The 16,261-nt window shown below is 47.0% G+C and overlaps 3 protein-coding genes across 4 annotated transcripts in view; 2 read left to right on the top strand and 1 right to left on the bottom strand.

Moving 5' to 3' along the window:
- Dus2 (dihydrouridine synthase 2) overlaps window positions 1-8,443 on the bottom strand; it is a 40,865-nt gene extending 32,422 nt beyond the window's left edge. Inside the window, exons 1-2 of the mRNA XM_090357404.1 lie at window positions 8,392-8,443; window positions 5,113-5,254 (exon numbers count right to left, since the gene is read on the bottom strand). Of these exons, the coding sequence (XP_090213530.1) occupies window positions 5,113-5,238 (126 nt within the window). The 5' untranslated portion in view covers window positions 5,239-5,254; window positions 8,392-8,443. The remainder of the gene's footprint in view (window positions 1-5,112; window positions 5,255-8,391) is intronic.
- Window positions 8,444-8,528: 85 nt separating this feature from the next.
- Ddx28 (DEAD-box helicase 28) lies at window positions 8,529-12,501 on the top strand. Of its 2 annotated transcripts, XM_090357401.1 has the most exons (2): window positions 8,529-9,844; window positions 12,378-12,501. In XM_090357401.1, exons 1-2 carry the CDS (start codon window positions 8,533-8,535, stop codon window positions 12,413-12,415), a joined length of 1,350 nt encoding a protein of 449 aa, XP_090213527.1. In that variant the 5' UTR covers window positions 8,529-8,532; the 3' UTR covers window positions 12,416-12,501. The 2 variants fall into 2 exon arrangements, with proteins under 2 accessions (XP_090213527.1, XP_090213526.1); XM_090357400.1 differs by lacking the exon at window positions 12,378-12,501 and having other exon boundaries at window positions 8,529-10,390.
- Dpep2nb (DPEP2 neighbor) lies at window positions 12,459-16,029 on the top strand. Its single transcript, XM_090357403.1, has 2 exons — window positions 12,459-12,549; window positions 15,230-16,029. The coding sequence occupies exons 1-2, from the start codon at window positions 12,480-12,482 to the stop codon at window positions 15,664-15,666; spliced, it is 507 nt and encodes a 168-aa protein (XP_090213529.1). The 5' UTR covers window positions 12,459-12,479; the 3' UTR covers window positions 15,667-16,029.
- The last annotated feature ends 232 nt before the right edge of the window (window positions 16,030-16,261 follow it).

A 16,261-nucleotide genomic window follows, 5' to 3' on the forward strand; every position in this document is an offset into this window, starting at 1 on the left:
TGCCTGTAAAGCAACTCTGTATCCACCAGAGGACACTATATACCACACTGTGCCATGCCCAGTACCCAGGCTTAGCCTTCAACAACCTAGTCATGACAATTACAGGCCTACCTGACTACCAGTCTGAACCCTGCAGAAAACCTAAAACCCTAGGTTTCTTCCAGCTAAAATTAGCATTTCCTCTACTCCAAATTTGAACTGGATCCTGAAGAAAACATTAGTTACATTTACCAGAAAAAAAAAAAAACAACTTTGCCCAGGTAAAAGGGCCACATACTGAAGCCATTACATAAACCTTGTGCCCTTAACTTCCAAAGGGCTTTTCTACAGTCATTAGTGCCCAGGCTAGCTTTGAATCATGATCCTTAGATCTTAGCCTTCTGGGTAGCTAGGATTACAGGCATGAGCCACTTTGCCCTACTTGAAGTTTTCTTTTTTTTTTAACCTGTCCTGGGGCTTGAGCTCAGGGCCTGAGCACTGTCCTTGGGATTTCTCAAGGCTAGTGCCCTACCCCTTGAGCCACTGCAGCACTTCCAGCTTTTTCTATGATTGTGGTTCCAAGGAATCAAACATGGGTCTTCGTGCATGCTAGGCAAGCACTCTACCACTAGGCCAAACTCCTGGCCGCATTTTTCTTTTTTAAGACAGTGTCTTGATATGTAGCTTAAGCTGATCTTGAACGCTTGATCCTCTCGCTCAGCTCCCCAAATGTACATTACCACACCCAAATCCCAGCCCAGTATTCTTCTTTTTTTCCCTTAAAAAAAAATTAATTGGGGCCAGGAGTTAGGCCTAGTGGTAGAGTGCTTTGCCTAGCATGCATGGAGACCTGGGTTTGATTCCTTGGTACCATTTACATAGAAAAAAGCCAGAACTGGTGCTGGGGCTCGAGTGGTAGACTTGAAAAAAATCCAAGGACAGTGCTCAGGCGCTGAGCTCAAGCCCAGGACTGGCAAAAAAAAAAAAAAAATTAATTTTAGGGCTTTCAATTCCAGAAATCAGGCTGTGAATATAATGCATTTTGACATGATGCAGAGGACCGAACTCAGGGCCTTGTTCTTGCCAGGCATGTGCTCTTCCACTGAGCTAAATCCCCAACCCTGGGCTAGTATTCTTGACAAGGTGATAATCCCAGCCTTCCTCTGAGATGTGGCAGGGAAGACAGTGGGGCAAGTGATGGAAGGGAGGGAAGCTGAGGGGGTTCTATGGCCAAAGACTTGTCAGAAGATATAGGAGTGACCTCATACACACATACACATACACACACACACACACACACACACACACACACACACACACACACACACACACACATATGTTTTTTTTTCCCCCAGTCCTGGGCTTGAGCTCAGGGCCTGAGCACTGTCCTTAGACTTTCTTAAGGCTAGAGCTCTACCACTTGAGCCTCAGCACCACTTCCGGTTTTTTTTCTATGGATGTGGTACTGAGGAATCGAGCCCCGGAGTGCTAGAGGCCAAACTCCCAGCCCCACCTCCTATATCTTGAAATGGGGGTGACAGGATGGTGTCGGTAAGTACTTGAGCAAAGTAAAGTTCTCTACTTGTTCCCGTGCGGGGGGAGACAGGCATTTTGCCTGGTAGGCCAATATGCAAGGTGATGTTGAATCACAGCCTAATTGGAGGGAGAACTGGAAGCCTGGTAGTTGGTATGTCCATGGCCAGGGAAATGACAAGCCTGTACTGGCATGTCAGAGGCAGAGGTTTCTTGTGTGTTAACAAGGTGAAATGAGAAGGTTGGAATGGGAGAGAAAAAGGAAGTGTTTTCCAGAGGCTTAAGGTAAAAGGTGGAAAGGGAGATTTCTGAGTTCAGGCTCACTTCTAATGTGTTGTAGACACATTGGGGAGAGGCTTTTGTATACACATTCATCAGTCTTTCACACTTCTAGAATATGCCCAGGGCGGAAACACAAACCTGTTCCCTGAAGCCACATCCTGGGGGGCACTGAACATTACTTGGCTGTGTGCTTAGGTCAAAGTGCTCAGGTGTGGGTTAGATGTCAATTTTCTTGGCCAGCACCTTCTTGGCTCTCAAGAAACGTGTTTTGAGCCTAGCTCCAATGGCTTAGACTTGGAATCCTCTCTACTCTGGAGACTGAGATCTGAGGATCATGGTTCCAAGGCCAGTCCAGGCAGGAAAATCTGAGAGGCTCTTATTTCCAATAAACTACCAAAAAAAGCCAGAAGTAGAACTGTGGCTCAAGTGATAGAGTGCTAACTTTGAGCAAAAGAAGCTCATGGGCAGTACGTAAGCCTTAAGTTTAAGCCTCACGACCAGCACAAATCAAACCAAACAAAAAGTGTTTTGAATTTGGATAGTGAGTGGGAAGAGGAACTGTGAAGACTCATAGATTAAGAGTCTGAGGACAGAACAAAAAGACCAAATCCCAAGAAGTCAGACAGCTCTGGCAATTTCTACCTGCCTCTGAATAACAATAGATAGGACACAGGCTCTTTATCCTCTTAGCCCAAGTACTGGGTTCTGAGGGGCAAATGACTCCCATCGAAGTCCTCAGCTTCTTCCTACTGTCTTGTCACTCCATCTTTGTTCACCTGTACCCTCTCATGGCCACTCATGAGAAGTTGGATATTGGTGGCTCACACTTATAATCCTAACTTATAATCTGAAATTTGAGGATTGTGGTTCAAAGCCAGTCTGGACAGACAAATTTGTGTCTCATCTCCAATTAACCACCAAAAAGCCTGAAGTAGCCCTGTTGCTCAAGGGGTAGGGTGCTAGCCTTGAGCCGAAGAGCTCAGGAACAGCACCCAGGCCCAGAGTTCAAGTCTTATGACTAACAAAAGAAAGAAAAGAAAAACACTGGGCCAGGAGTTTAGCCTAGTGGTAGAGTGCTTGCCTAGCATGCATGAACACCTGGGTTTGATTCCTCAGTACCACATACATAGAAAAAGCCAGAAATGGGTGCTGTGGCTCAAGTGGTAGAGCTTTAGCTTTGAGAAAGCCCAAGGACAGGGTCCAGGTCCTTAGTTCAAGGCCCAGGACTGGCAAAAAAAAAAAAGAAGAAAGAAAGAAAAGAAAAACGCATGCTGGGAGTGTGGCCTAGTAGCAGAGTGCTTGTCTAGGATACACTATGCCCTGGATTCAATTCCTTGGTACCACATACACAGAAAATGCTAGGAATGGTGCTATAATTCAAGTCATAGAGCTCTAGCTTTGAGAAAGCTCAAGGACAGTGACTAAGCCCTATGTTCAAGCCCTAGGACTAGTAAAAAAGAAAAAGTAACATGGAGAGGTGGCTCAAATAGTGAAGCACCAGCCTAACAAGAGTGAGGCCTTGAGTTCAAACTCACTCCCTTCCAAAAAATGGAATCTTGTGCCAGGAGTGCTTGTTGTTTAGCATAGCCAAGAACCTGGGCTCAACCCTTAATACAAAAGACAACGTGCCAAAGCCTGGCTTATCACCCTAATCTCCCCCTAAACCACCCACCTCCTCACCAGCTATCTAAGTCTTTCCTTCCTCTTATTCTACAAACATGCAAGTCATCTTCAAAGAACTTCCTTCACCCCACTTGTTCAATACCTCACGCCAGCTGCCTCCCCTCTTTCCTGACTTAACCTCTTCAATTCTTGACTATATGGTTAGAAGACCTATTCCTGCCTCATCCCTTATAGTTTCTCATCAACTCCCTAACTCCTTAGACATTCATCCCAATATGCCACAGCTATTCCCAAACACCTTATTCTCCAACAAATGCCTTTCACCTTTCTTTTTTTATACACTCACATTCTCTACAGTGTGGGCTACAAAAAGATTCCAGGACCATAAGTATAGCTTACTCACATGACAACATGAGTAACTGGATATGGTAGCATACACAGACAAGATGCTGTGACCCTAGAACAATACTTAAACTAAGTAGTAATATAGTGATGATCAAACTCAGGGCCTCACATGTTAAGACACATACTATTGAGCATGTCTTGTCTTCTTGCAACTGGATTGCAACAGCAAATGACATGGGTTTTGACTTCTGCCTTTACTGATTCTACTTTGTGTGTTAGCACTGAGGCTTGGACTCAGGGCCTGGGAACTGTCCCTTACCTTTTTCACTCAAGGCTAATGCTCTACCATTTGAGCCACAGCTCCATCACTGTAACAAACTACTTGTGGGGGTTTTTTTTTGTTGTTTTTTGGGGTTTTTTTTACAGCCACATTCCTCCTCACCTCATTCTGCCCCAACCTCCCACTCAATGATAGAGCATTGCCCAGCATGCTCAATGTCTGGGTTTGATCTCTAACACCACACACATACAAACACACAAACACACACCACACACACACACACACACACACAAGCACAAAGCACATGGATAGCTGCTTCTTATACTTCTCATACTCAAAGGGCAACATATTAGGATTACAGGAAGCTCAATAATAATAATTCCAGGTAATTCCAATAAATGTTCAGTTAAGAACTAAGGTTGGTCCAGGAGTGCAGCCTAGTGATAATGTGCTAGCCAAGCATGCATGAGCACCACATACTTAGAAAAAGCAGGATGTGGTGCTGTGGCTCAAATGGTAGAGTGCTAGCCTTGAGAAAGCTCAAGGACAGTACCCAAGCCCTGAGTTCAAGTCCCAGGATTGGAAAAATAAAAACAAAATAGTTGACAATCCCTTACTACTCAGTATCATCTACTTCTATTATTCTACCTTTCCTAGCAATTATTTCTAAATCTGGATTGGAGCTCAACAGGCATATCTACTGGCCCACTAGTACCACCAGAAAATCCTCGACTATCTATATCAACTTTACACAGCTTACCTTACCGAATACTAGTCCTTGTCTCTTCTTCCTAACCCCAGAGTTCATTCATAGATGCCCTGAGTGTATGTTACCTTCAACAGGGACGAGGAAAGTGACCCTCAACAATGACTCTGTGCTGTCCAGGCTGCTAGCCTTCAGGGAGGGAAGACAGAATTCATCAGGACCATGAGTGTTCATTTTTCCTGCCCTCAGTGAGCACCTAGGAGGTGAGTTCCCATCCTCCTCTCCTGCCCACTTCCTCACTCAAATGTGGTCGTTGCACTTGTAGGAACACTACCCCACACACTGAAAATCAAAAGCACCTTACCTCACAGTAAACAATGTCTGCTCCATAATCCAGGGCCAGCAGCCTCATTGGGAGGGTCCCCACCCGAACCATAGGGGCTAAGATGACTTTATTGTGGTAGCATAGGGAAATATTATTCCCGATCATTCCTCTTCCGCTATGCCTAAAGAAAGGGAAACACAAGTAGCAACAAAAGTGAAGAAAGTCACTTCTATCGTTTAGTGAAGGGAGGTTTCCCTTTCAACCTACTCATTTTCTTTTCTTTCCATTGATCATAAAAGGTATGCATTTGGGCCAGGAGTTTGGCCTAGTGGTAGAGTGCCTGCCTAGCATGCACGAAGACCCTGGTTTGATTCCTCCATACCACATACAGAGGAGAAAGCCGGAAGTGGTGCTGAGGCTCAAGTGGTAGAGCTCTAGCCTTGAGAAATCCCAAGGACAGAGCTCAGTCCTTGAGCACAAGCCCAGGACTAGCAAAAAAAAAAAAAAAGTATGCATTTACATAGACATTAAAATCTATGATGGGGGCTGGGAGTTTGGCCTAGTGGTAGAGTGCTTGCTTAGCATGCACGAAGACCCGGGTTCAATTCCTTGGTACCACATACACAGAAAAAAGCCAGAAGTGGTGCTGAGGCTCAAGTGGTAGAGCTCTAGCCTTGAGAAAGTCCAAGGACAGTGCTCAGACCCTAACTCAAGCCCAGAACTGGCAAAAAAAAAAAAAAAAAAAAAAACTATGATGGGCTATATACTCCATAGACATGTTTTATTACATATATTAATATGTATCTATGACATATAAACCCTCAGCTTAATTTTAATTATATCCTAAATTCTATGTGCCAGTGATTATATATAGAGATTCCCTTCTTGGAAATTTGTTTGTTAAATATAACATTTGAAATATGATATAAAAATCAATGTTAATAAAAATTTTAATTAAAAAAGTATGCATGTTCAGCAGTGATACTCACTAGACATTATGTTGAAAATGAACTATACAACTTGTAGTTGGGGAAAGGAGGGAAAAACTGGAGAAGAATGAGGGAAGGAGTGACACTGTCCAAAAAGAAATGTACTCTTTACCTGACTTATGCAACTGTAGCCCTTCTGTATATCATCTTTCTGAACCCAGGGCTTGATGCATGCCAGGCAAGCACTCTACCACTAAGCCACATCCCTAACCCTCCATAAAACTCTTCATTTCCAATTAATCACCAAAAATTCAGAAGTGGAGCTGTGAGAGCACTAGTCTCGTACAAAAAAACTAGGATTACAGACATGAACCACAGACACCTGGCTGTAGACACTGTTCTTAATGAAATGTTGTTAGATGAATAACTGAACATTCATACTTTAATTTTTTTATTGTTGTTCTGAAACCAGGGCTTCGTGTATGCTAGGTAAGCATTCTACCACTAGGCTTCAATCTGTTTAAGAATAATGAATAGTGTCGTTTATTCCATTTCACACCTCTGTCCCTTCTATCTGAACACAGAATTCAAATCAAATATATGTGAGATAAGCCACATACCGAATCACTTCACAGGTATAGCAGAACACTACTGATAATAGTATTACTATTTACTATTACTATTAGAATCTAATGTGTGGAGATGAGCAGGCTACAAGAATGATGGATTGGGGGACAGGAGTTTGGCCTAGTGGTTAAAGTGCTTGCCTAGCATGCACGAAGACCCGGGTTCGATTCCTTGGTACCACATACATACAAAAAAAAAAAAAAAAGCTGGAAGTGGTACTGAGGCTCAAGTGGTAGAGCTCTAGCCTTGAGAAAGTCCAGGGACAGTGCTCAGGCCCTGAGCCCAAGCCCAGGACTGGCCAAAAAAAAAAAAAAAAAGAATGATGGATTGGGCTGGGAATGTGGCCTAGTGGAAGAGTGCCTGCCTAGCATGCAGGAAGCCCTGGGTTTGATTTATCAGTACCACATACACAGAAAAAGCAGGAAGTAGTGCTGTGGCTCAAATAGTAGAGCCATAGGCCTGAAAAAGCTGAAAGACAGTGCTCAGGCCCTAAGCTAAAGCCCCAGGACTGGCAAAAAAAAAAAAAAAAAATGGATTAGTGGATGGGAGAGATGATGAGGGAAGGGTTTTTATCAGGATACATATGTTAACATCATAGCAAAATCTCTGCTTATGGAGCCGGGAGTTTGGCCTAGTTGTAAAGAGCTTGCCTAGCATGCACGAAGAACCACGTTCGATTTCTCGGTACCACAAACACAGAAAAAGCCAGAAGTGGTGCTGTGGCTCAAATGGTAGAGCTCTAGCCTTGAGAAAGCCCATGGACAGTGCTCAGACCCTGAGTTTAAGCCCAGGACTGTCCCCCCCCCAAAAAAAAATCCCTGTTACAACTAATATATGCAAATAGAAACGGGGAAACAAGTGACAGATTCAGGAAGAGAAGCTAAGTGACAAGAAATGGAAATTAAAACTTGGTTGAAAGGGTTCGGGAATCCTAGCTACTCAGTAGGCTGAGATTTGAGAACTGAGGTTCAAAGCCAGCAGGGACACACAAGGACCTGAGACGCTTATCTCCAATTAACCTCTAGAAAAGGGAAAGCGGTGCTGTGGCTCACGGGTAGGGTGGGAGCCTTGAGCTGAAGAGCTCAGGGACAGCGCCAAGACCCACCAGAGGGGGGGAGAGAGAGAAAAAGAAAGAGAGGGAGAGGGAGAGAGGGAGAGAGGGAGAGAGAGGGAGAGAGAGGGAGAGAGGGAGAGAGGGAGAGAGGGAGAGAGGGAGAGAGGGGGAGAGAGGGAGAGAGAGGGAGGGAGAGAGAGGGAGAGGGGGAGAGAGAGAGAGAGAGAGAGAGACTTAAAAGAAAGCCTTAAGACTTCATCTCCCTATTTTAGAGAACTAAGATGACAGCCATCACCACCTTGCCTTCCGGGCGGGAAATAAGCCTGGATCTATGACTCCAGACTCCGTCCTCGATTCCCAGGCTTAACTACCATTCATTCAGACGCTCATTGAAACAGGTACCACCAGTGCTAGCTCGGAATCCACGTGTGGGGAAGCCTCACAGCACCCAGCACCCCAGAGCTTACGGGGAGGGACCAACGCCGAACAAACCACCACCCGAGCAGTGACGACGACCGGAAGGACGGACCACCCATCTGCTGGGAGCCACCCCACACCTGGTCCATTTGGCCAAGGCCCCGCGGTCGCCTTCGACTTTCCGTCCCCCGCCCTGGCTTCCACCTCACGTCCTCCCCCAAAGTTGGCCCCGGTTTGGATAGTTGCCGCCCCCCCCCGCCCCACCCCCTTTCCCGGTTCAGATCTACAGACCTCGAAGCCACTGAACTCTTAAGATCCTCCCCTCCTTCCTGTGGACGTCCAGCGTCACTGAGCCGCGCCAGCCACGGTAAGCGAGGCGAGGGCGCACGCGTGACGTCACTAACCTGCGCCCTGCCCAGGACCCTGAGGACCATGGCTCTAACACGTCGGCCACGGCTATGGTCGTTCTTAGTTCGGTTGTGTCTTGCATCGCGACGGGACCTAGCGGCCCAGGCTACCGACGACTCCTTGCCGGTGGTGCGCATTCCGCAAGCTCTTCAGCGGCGACAGGAAAAGCAGCGGAGCGAGCGTCGGAGCCACTCGCAGCCGCAGCTAGTGCGGCCTGGACCCCTGTTGGTATCGGCGCGGCGCCCGCACTTGAACCAGCCGGCGCGCCTCACTCTGAGCCGGTGGGAATCCGCTCCGCTCGCTTCGCGCGGCTGGAAGCATCGGAAGGCACGTGGGGACTACTTTTCCATTGAGCGCGCCCAGCAGGAGCCCCCCGCCCTGCGGAACCCTTCGTCGCAGAACAGTTTCACGGAGCTGGGTTTGGAGCCCCGAGTGCTGAGCGCCCTTCAGGAGGCCGCGCCAGAAGTCGTTCGGCCCACCTCTGTGCAGGCAAACACCATCCCACCATTGCTACGCGGCCGCCACGTTCTTTGCGCCGCGGAAACGGGCAGTGGAAAGACTCTCAGCTACCTACTACCGTTGTTTCATCGGCTCCTGGGTGGGCCTGTCCGGGACCCCAGCAATACAGCCACACCCCGCAGCCTAGTCCTCGTCCCTTCCCGAGAATTAGCCGAACAAGTGCAGGCTGTGGCGCTGCCATTGGGCAGATACTTGGGCTTGAAAGTGCAGGACTTAGAGGGAGGTCATGGTATGCGAAGGATCGAGCTGCAACTGTCTAGAAAACCTTCTGCAGATGTGCTAGTGGCCACTCCAGGAGCACTATGGAAGGCTCTGAAAAATCAACTGGTCAACCTAGAACAGCTCTCTGTCATGGTGTTGGACGAGGCGGACACACTGCTGGATGAAAGCTTCCTGAAACTGATAAACTACATTCTGGACAAAAGCCATATAGCAGAAAGCCCAGCTGATTTAGAGGATCCCTTCAATCTCAAAGCTCAGTTAGTGCTGGTGGGAGCCACATTTCCTGAAGGTGTAGACCAACTGCTGAGTAAATTTGCCAGCCCAAACTCTCTCACCACCATCACCAGCTCTAAGCTTCATTGCATCATGCCTCATGTCAAACAGACATTTATGAAACTGAAAGGAGCAGAGAAGGTGGCAGAGCTGGTAAAGATCCTCAAGAAGTATGACAAAACAGATAAGAATCAACCATCAGGGACTGTTCTGGTGTTCTGCAACAGCTCTAGCACTGTGAACTGGCTGGGATATATTCTGGATGATCACAAAATCCGACACCTAAGGCTGCAGGGGCAGATGCCAGCCAAAAAGAGAACAGGTATCTTCCAGTGCTTTCAAAATGGCTCCCAAAACATACTTCTCTGCACAGACATAGCTTCTCGGGGCTTGGACAGCATCCACGTGGAACTGGTCGTCAATTATGATTTCCCCCTCACCCTTCAGGATTATATCCACAGAGCAGGTAGGGTAGGCAGAGTGGGAAGCGAGGTGCCAGGCACCGTTATCAGCTTTGTGACCCATCCTTGGGATGTGAGGTTGGTTCAGAAGATTGAACTGGCAGCTCGTCGAAGGAGGAGCCTTCCAGGACTAGAATCCTCTGTGAAAGATCCTTTGCCTCCGCAAGCCTGATTTTGGCTAACATAAATGTGATATTTCTTTGTATCCTGGTGGGTGAGCACATTTGTCAGGAGGAGGCATTGGGTATACCCTGTTGTCTCCCTAAAGCCTGCTTTGCTGCCTCTGGCTTTGAAAAAGTAAGCTTCTGGCCAGCACTGGAGTGTTGTCTTTCATAAGACACATGAAAAATAAAGTGGATTTTGACTTTGTTATGATTTCTAACAAATGATTGTTTTTCTGGGATGTTTTTCAGTGGAAGCTTTTCATTGCACATAGTATTGCAACACCAGATGTTAGTAAACATCCCTGCCTAAGGAGTATGATAGGAGTAATTGCACCAATCGAAGGATTGTATTTATACCCGTCAGGCTTTCCTCTGGGCCAGCAAGAGAAGCACTCCTCTGTCCTAGTTTAAAATGGCTAGAAGGCTGGGGGCCAGTGGATCATACTGTTATCCTAGCTACTCAGGAGGCTAAGATCTGAGGATTATGGTTCAGAGCCAGCCCAGGCAGAAAAGTCTGTGAAACTCCCATTAAGCACCCCCAAAAAGCCAGAAGCAGAACTGTAGCTCAAGTGGCAGAGCCCTAGCCTTAAGCTAAAAAGCTCAAGGACAGTACCTAGGCCCTGAGTTCAGTCCCCAGGATTGGCACACACACATTTTTTTTTAACTCATGGGGTTCAGTGCAACTTGTGATGGCAAAAGTCTGGCATAAACTGTTAGAAACAGACATGACTGGGACAATGCCTTTTGGGCTTTTCTGTCCATGCTGCTTTGAACCTCCATTCAGCCTCCTGAGTAGCTAGGATTATAGGCATGAGCCCTAGTGTGTGGATTGTCATTCTCACTTTTAAAATCATTAGCGACCCACATTTTGCCTTGGTAAATCATCTGCCTGATGTCCAGCACCTAGAATTGTGATGAACTTGTCCTCACATGTCATTTTTTTTTCTTTTTATTATTTATTTTTATTTTATTTTGCTAGTTCTGGAGTTTGAACTCAGGGCCTGGGCACTATCCTTGGGCTTTCTCAAGACTAGCACTCTACAGCTTGAGCCATAGCACCATGTCTAGCTTTTTCTGTATATGCAGTACTGAGGGATAAAACCCAGGGCTTCATGCATACTAGGCAAGCACTCTACCACTAGGCCATGCTCCTGGCCTGTTCTCACTTTTCTATCATGTATAAATGTAGAGCCCCAATAGAAAGCCCTATTGTTGAGCAGAATACCTGTATGGCCCACTCTGTGTGTGTGCCTGCTGGTACTGGATCTTGAACTGAAGTCCTGAGCACTGTTAGCTTTTTTGCTCAAGACTGGTGCTCTACCACTTGAGCCACACCAAACCTTTTGGCTTTTCTGTGGTTAATTGGAGATGAATTTATACTCAGAGCACAACAAAGTCAAGAAGAACCTGTTTCTGCTTTGATTTTTCCCAACTGGAATGTCTTTCCTTTTCACCTGTCTAGTTCTCACTTATCCTTCAGGCTACTTCTAAGGAGCCCTCCCTGGTCCCTTAATCCACCCAAATTTCTGCCTCTCCCACTATTCTACTTCTGGTTTTCTAGTGGTAAATTGGAGATAAGAGTCTCCAGGACTTTAATGCCCAGGCTTCCTTGAAACCACAATCCTCAGATCTTAGCCTTCTGAGTAGTTAGGATTTTTTTTTTTTTTGGTGGGTCATGGGGCTTGAACTCGGCCCTTCCCTCAGCTCTTCAGCTCAAGGCCACCACCCAACCCCTGGGCCTGGGCAGTGTACCTGAGCTCTTCAACTCAAGGTTACCACCTACCCTTGAGCCAAACCCCACTTCCAATTTTCTAAAGGTTAATTGGAAATAAGTCTCAGGTTTTTTGGTGCCTGGGCTAGCTTTGAATCTTGATCCTCAGATCTCAGCCTCTTAAGTAGCTAGGATTATAGGTGTGACCTACCGCATTCCCACAGTAGCAGTACCAGCTGTACTTAGATTTATAGGCGTGAACCACCATGCCCAGCTTCTAGCTAGTCTTGACCACAGAATTTCCATTTCTCCAGCCCTCTCTGTGGTCTCTGGAACTGTGCCCACCCACAGATGTGGCCCACAGGGAATGGCTACTTAAGTAGTATGTGGGTAAGGAGGCCAAACAGGAGAGCCCACCTAGGGCTCTCAGCCTTTTCCCTGTGCTTCTCCACAACACAGAGTTAGACCTCAACTCAGAAGTTCCTTATATGATCTCACTGTGTTGTAATGACATCACAGGTCTCAGTTTCCATGGGAAGAGAACTACGCAAACGTGATTCCACTGAGCAAACTTCCCTATCCTTTCTCTACAAAAGAGACCTGTTGGTTGCCTAAAAGAGAATGTCCGACCGAATCTTCTATATTCACTCCAACATGTCTTCTGTCCCCTGGGAGAGCAGTGCAGCAGCAGGTAAGTCAAAGTGATCTGTACAAAAAGCCTTGATGAGGGCCGGGAGCGTGTCCTAGTGGTAGAGTGCTTGCCTAGCATGCATGAAGCCCTAGGTTCAATTGCTTGTTATCACATACATAGAAAAAGCTGGAAGTGGTGCTGTGGTTCAAGTGGCAGAGCTCTTGCCTTGAGCAAAAGTGTCCAAGGACCGTGCCCAGGCCCTGAGTTCAAGCCCAGGACTAGCAAAAAAAAAAAAAAAAAAAAAAAGTCTTGGTGTACAACCTATTTTGGCCACTATATGTCCCTTTTAGGGCTTGGTCACCATATCTCAACTTCCTCAGCTATGAGTAGGACCAATGGCCTGTCTCCCACTCATAAACCCATAGTGTTCCTGTTCACTAAGGGCAAGTGATGTCATCTCTGGGCAAGAGTTCAGAGAAGTCTTGATCTTTATCAATCTAACTTTTCTCACTGGCTACAAGATGCTTCCTGCAGATCTTTTTTGTTGTTGGTTGTGGGACTTGATGCTAAGGAGCTGAGCTCTTTTGTTTAAGGATAGCACTCTACCATTTTTTGTGTGTGTTTGGGGGAGGGGGGTTGTTGGGCTTGAACTCTGGCCTGGGCCCTGTTCCTGAGCATTTTAGCTCAAGGCTAGCACTCAAGCACTTGAGCCACAGAACCACTCATTCTACCACTTTGAGCCGCAGTGCCACTTGCAATTTTCTGGTGGTTAATTGAAAATAAGAGTCTCACAGGCGGTGAGGGCCTTGATCATGCTGTTCCATCACAATACCTCAGAACTGCCTCTCTTCTCCCATCACGCCTCAGTTCCTAAGAATCCTGTCCTCCCTACAATGTGATCCAAGTCAGGTGTTTGTTGCACATGGAAAAACCTTAAGTAAAGGCTCCAAAATGAAGAGTTATGTTTAACAATAAATTGCACATTTCTATCATTCTCTTAAACAAAACAAAACAAAAAAAAGAGTCTCACAGGCTTTCCTGCCTGGGCTGTCTTTGAACCATGATCCTCAGATCTCAGCCTCCTAAGCAGCCAGGATTACGGCATAAGCTCCCAGTGCCCAACCAGACCCTTTTAAATTGAGAACAAAAGACAAATGTACTCATGTTTGTCAAGCTGTAAGTGGAGCCATTTAAGGAAGAGCTGTTGAAGACCTCTCATGAACAACCTAGGTGAGGATGGGAGTTTAGCCTAGTGGTAGAGTGCTTGCCTAGCATACATGAAGACCCAGGTTCGATTCCAAGGTACCACATGCATAGAAAAAGCTGGAAGTTACGCTATGGCTCAAATGGTGGAGCGCTAGCCTTGAGGAAAGCCCAAGCACAGTGTTCAGGCGCTGAGTTCAAGCCCCAGGTCTGGCAAAAAAAAAAACAAAACCTAGGTGATCTGAGTACTGTGGCTCACGCCTGTAATCCTAGCTACTCAGGAGGCTGAGATCTGAGGATCGTGTGGTTCAAAGCCAGCCTAGACACTAAAGACTAAGAGACTTTTTTTTTTTTTGTCAGTCCTGGGCTTGAACTCACGGCCTGGGCACTGTCCTTGGGTTTTTCTTAAGCTAGCACTCTTCCACTTGAGCCACAACACCACTTCTGGCTTTTTTTCTGTGTATGCGGTGCTGAGGAATTGAGCCTGGAGCTTCATGCATGCTAGCCAAACACACTGACACTAGGCCATGCTCTCGGTTCCCCCTACCCAGACTCTTATCTCCAATTAATCACTAGAAAACTGGAAGTGGCACTGTGGCTCAAGGGGGTAGGGCAGTAGCCTTGAGCTGAAGAGCTCAGAGAGAGTGTCTAGGCCCAGAGTTCAAGCCTCATGACTGAGGATGGGGGGAACCTAGGTGAGAACCAGGAGCATGGCCCAGTGGGAGAGTGCTTGTCTAGCCCTGGGTTTGATTTCTCAGCACCGCATACACAGAAAAAGCCAGTTGTACTGTGGCTTAAGTGGTAGTGCTAGGCTTGAGAAAGTCCAAGGACAATGTCCAGTTCTTGAATTTAAGGCCCAGGACTGGCAAGAAAGAAAGAGAGAGAGAGAGAGAGAGAGAGAGAGAGAGAGAGAGAGAGAGAGAGAGAGAGAGAGAGAGAGAGAGAGAGAGAAAGGTGGTGGCCATGGCTCATACTGGTAATGCTAGCTACTCAGAAGGCTGAGATCTGAGGATCAGGGTTCAAAGCCAGCCAGCCCAGGTACAAAAGAACCTGAGACTCATCTCCAATTAACCTCTAGAAAATGGGAAGTGGGACTTGGCTCAAGGGTAGGGTGTGGTAGCCTTGAGCTGAAGAGCTCAGGGACAGCGCCCAGGCCGAGTTCAAGCCCCATGACCCACAAAAAAAATAAGTAAATAAAAATACTTTGCAAGCCTTTAGCAAATGTTCTCATTTGTGGAAGGGAGACACTAAGCAGGTGCCTACTACAATTATTTTGAGGTGAACTGGTTCTCCCTGAGAATAAGGATACAGATCCTGGTCTCCCATTGTTGCCATTGGCTTCACTGATGCCAAATGGCTTTACATCAAGCAATCCTTTCTATGGAACCCTGAGAGGAGACAGGTCAAGACTATGTTTGGGATGATAAGCAGATAAGAGAGGCTTTAGCCAGAAACAGGAAGGGATGTGAAGAAAGGTCCTAGAAGCACAGTGTAGAAGGCAGAAGTGACTGACTCATTCTGGTTTCCTTTCCAACAGTGCCTCCCGTGCCTCCTCCTACTCCTGTTTACTACCATGTCCTCTACCAAGGGTACGGAGAAACCCAGATGGGCTGGCATGGGGAGACATACTGCCTAGTGGGTGGCTATCGGCTCTATGGGGATGCTCCCCTGGCCACCCCAGCAAAGACCAAAACAGAGAAGCCAGCACCCAGGCAGGCTCCCAAGAGACATCGAGCTCCAGAGTTGGATGAAGATCTAAGTTGCCCTAGCCCCAAAATTCGTCCTTTGAACCATGGTGGCAGAAGGTTAACCCCACAGAAGCTTGCAAAACGAGCTAGTCTGTTGAAAGGACAAGCATTTAATAGTGACTGCCACTGCCTGCCTCTAGAGATAGAACCTGAGCCATTCTGCCTGAGCCCTCCACAGCCAGGAGCCCCTCTTCTATTCCAACTGGCTACAGGCAAGAAGGTTTGAGAGAGGAGGCTGCTTTGATTTCCCATAGCTGAAGCTGGCCTGGACAAAGGCTTTTCTTGGGCAGAAGAAAGAGTAATCTTCATTGTGCAAACCAAGAAGGAGCCAAGTATACAGAAATGGTGCAGAGTGGCCTAGGGGTCAGTGTACTAGATGGACTCCTGTCCTTGGGTCACTACCAGTGACCACCAGCACAAACCAGAGGGGCTGAAGTGGGGAGAAACAAGAAATGGTTTCCCCAGAAGCCTCTTGTCTATGTCCTTGAGACGCAGAAAAAAGAGCTCCAGAGAAACCAGCTACCAGGAGAAAGTTCATCAAGACCTCACTACCAACCTCTTCGGTTCCTAGTTCCTTTATTCCAGTCCCTTATGGCCCTTACTGCTCAATAAAGTGATTTTCTGTTTGACTAGAAATCTTGTTTTTTGGTCGGTGATGGGCACTGTCCCTGAGCTCTTCAGCTTAGGGCTACCACCCTATTCCCTGCCCTACTCCTTGAGCTACAACACCACTTCCAATTTTCTGGTGCCCAGGCTGGCTTTGAACCGTGATCCTCAGATCTCAGCCTCCTGAGTAGCTAGGATTACAGGCCCAGTGTTTG

This window comes from Megascapheus bottae, chromosome 24 (assembly GCF_031878675.1).
Source record: "Megascapheus bottae isolate mThoBot1 chromosome 24, mThoBot2.hap1, whole genome shotgun sequence".
NCBI classification, from domain to species: Eukaryota; Metazoa; Chordata; class Mammalia; order Rodentia; family Geomyidae; genus Megascapheus; species Megascapheus bottae.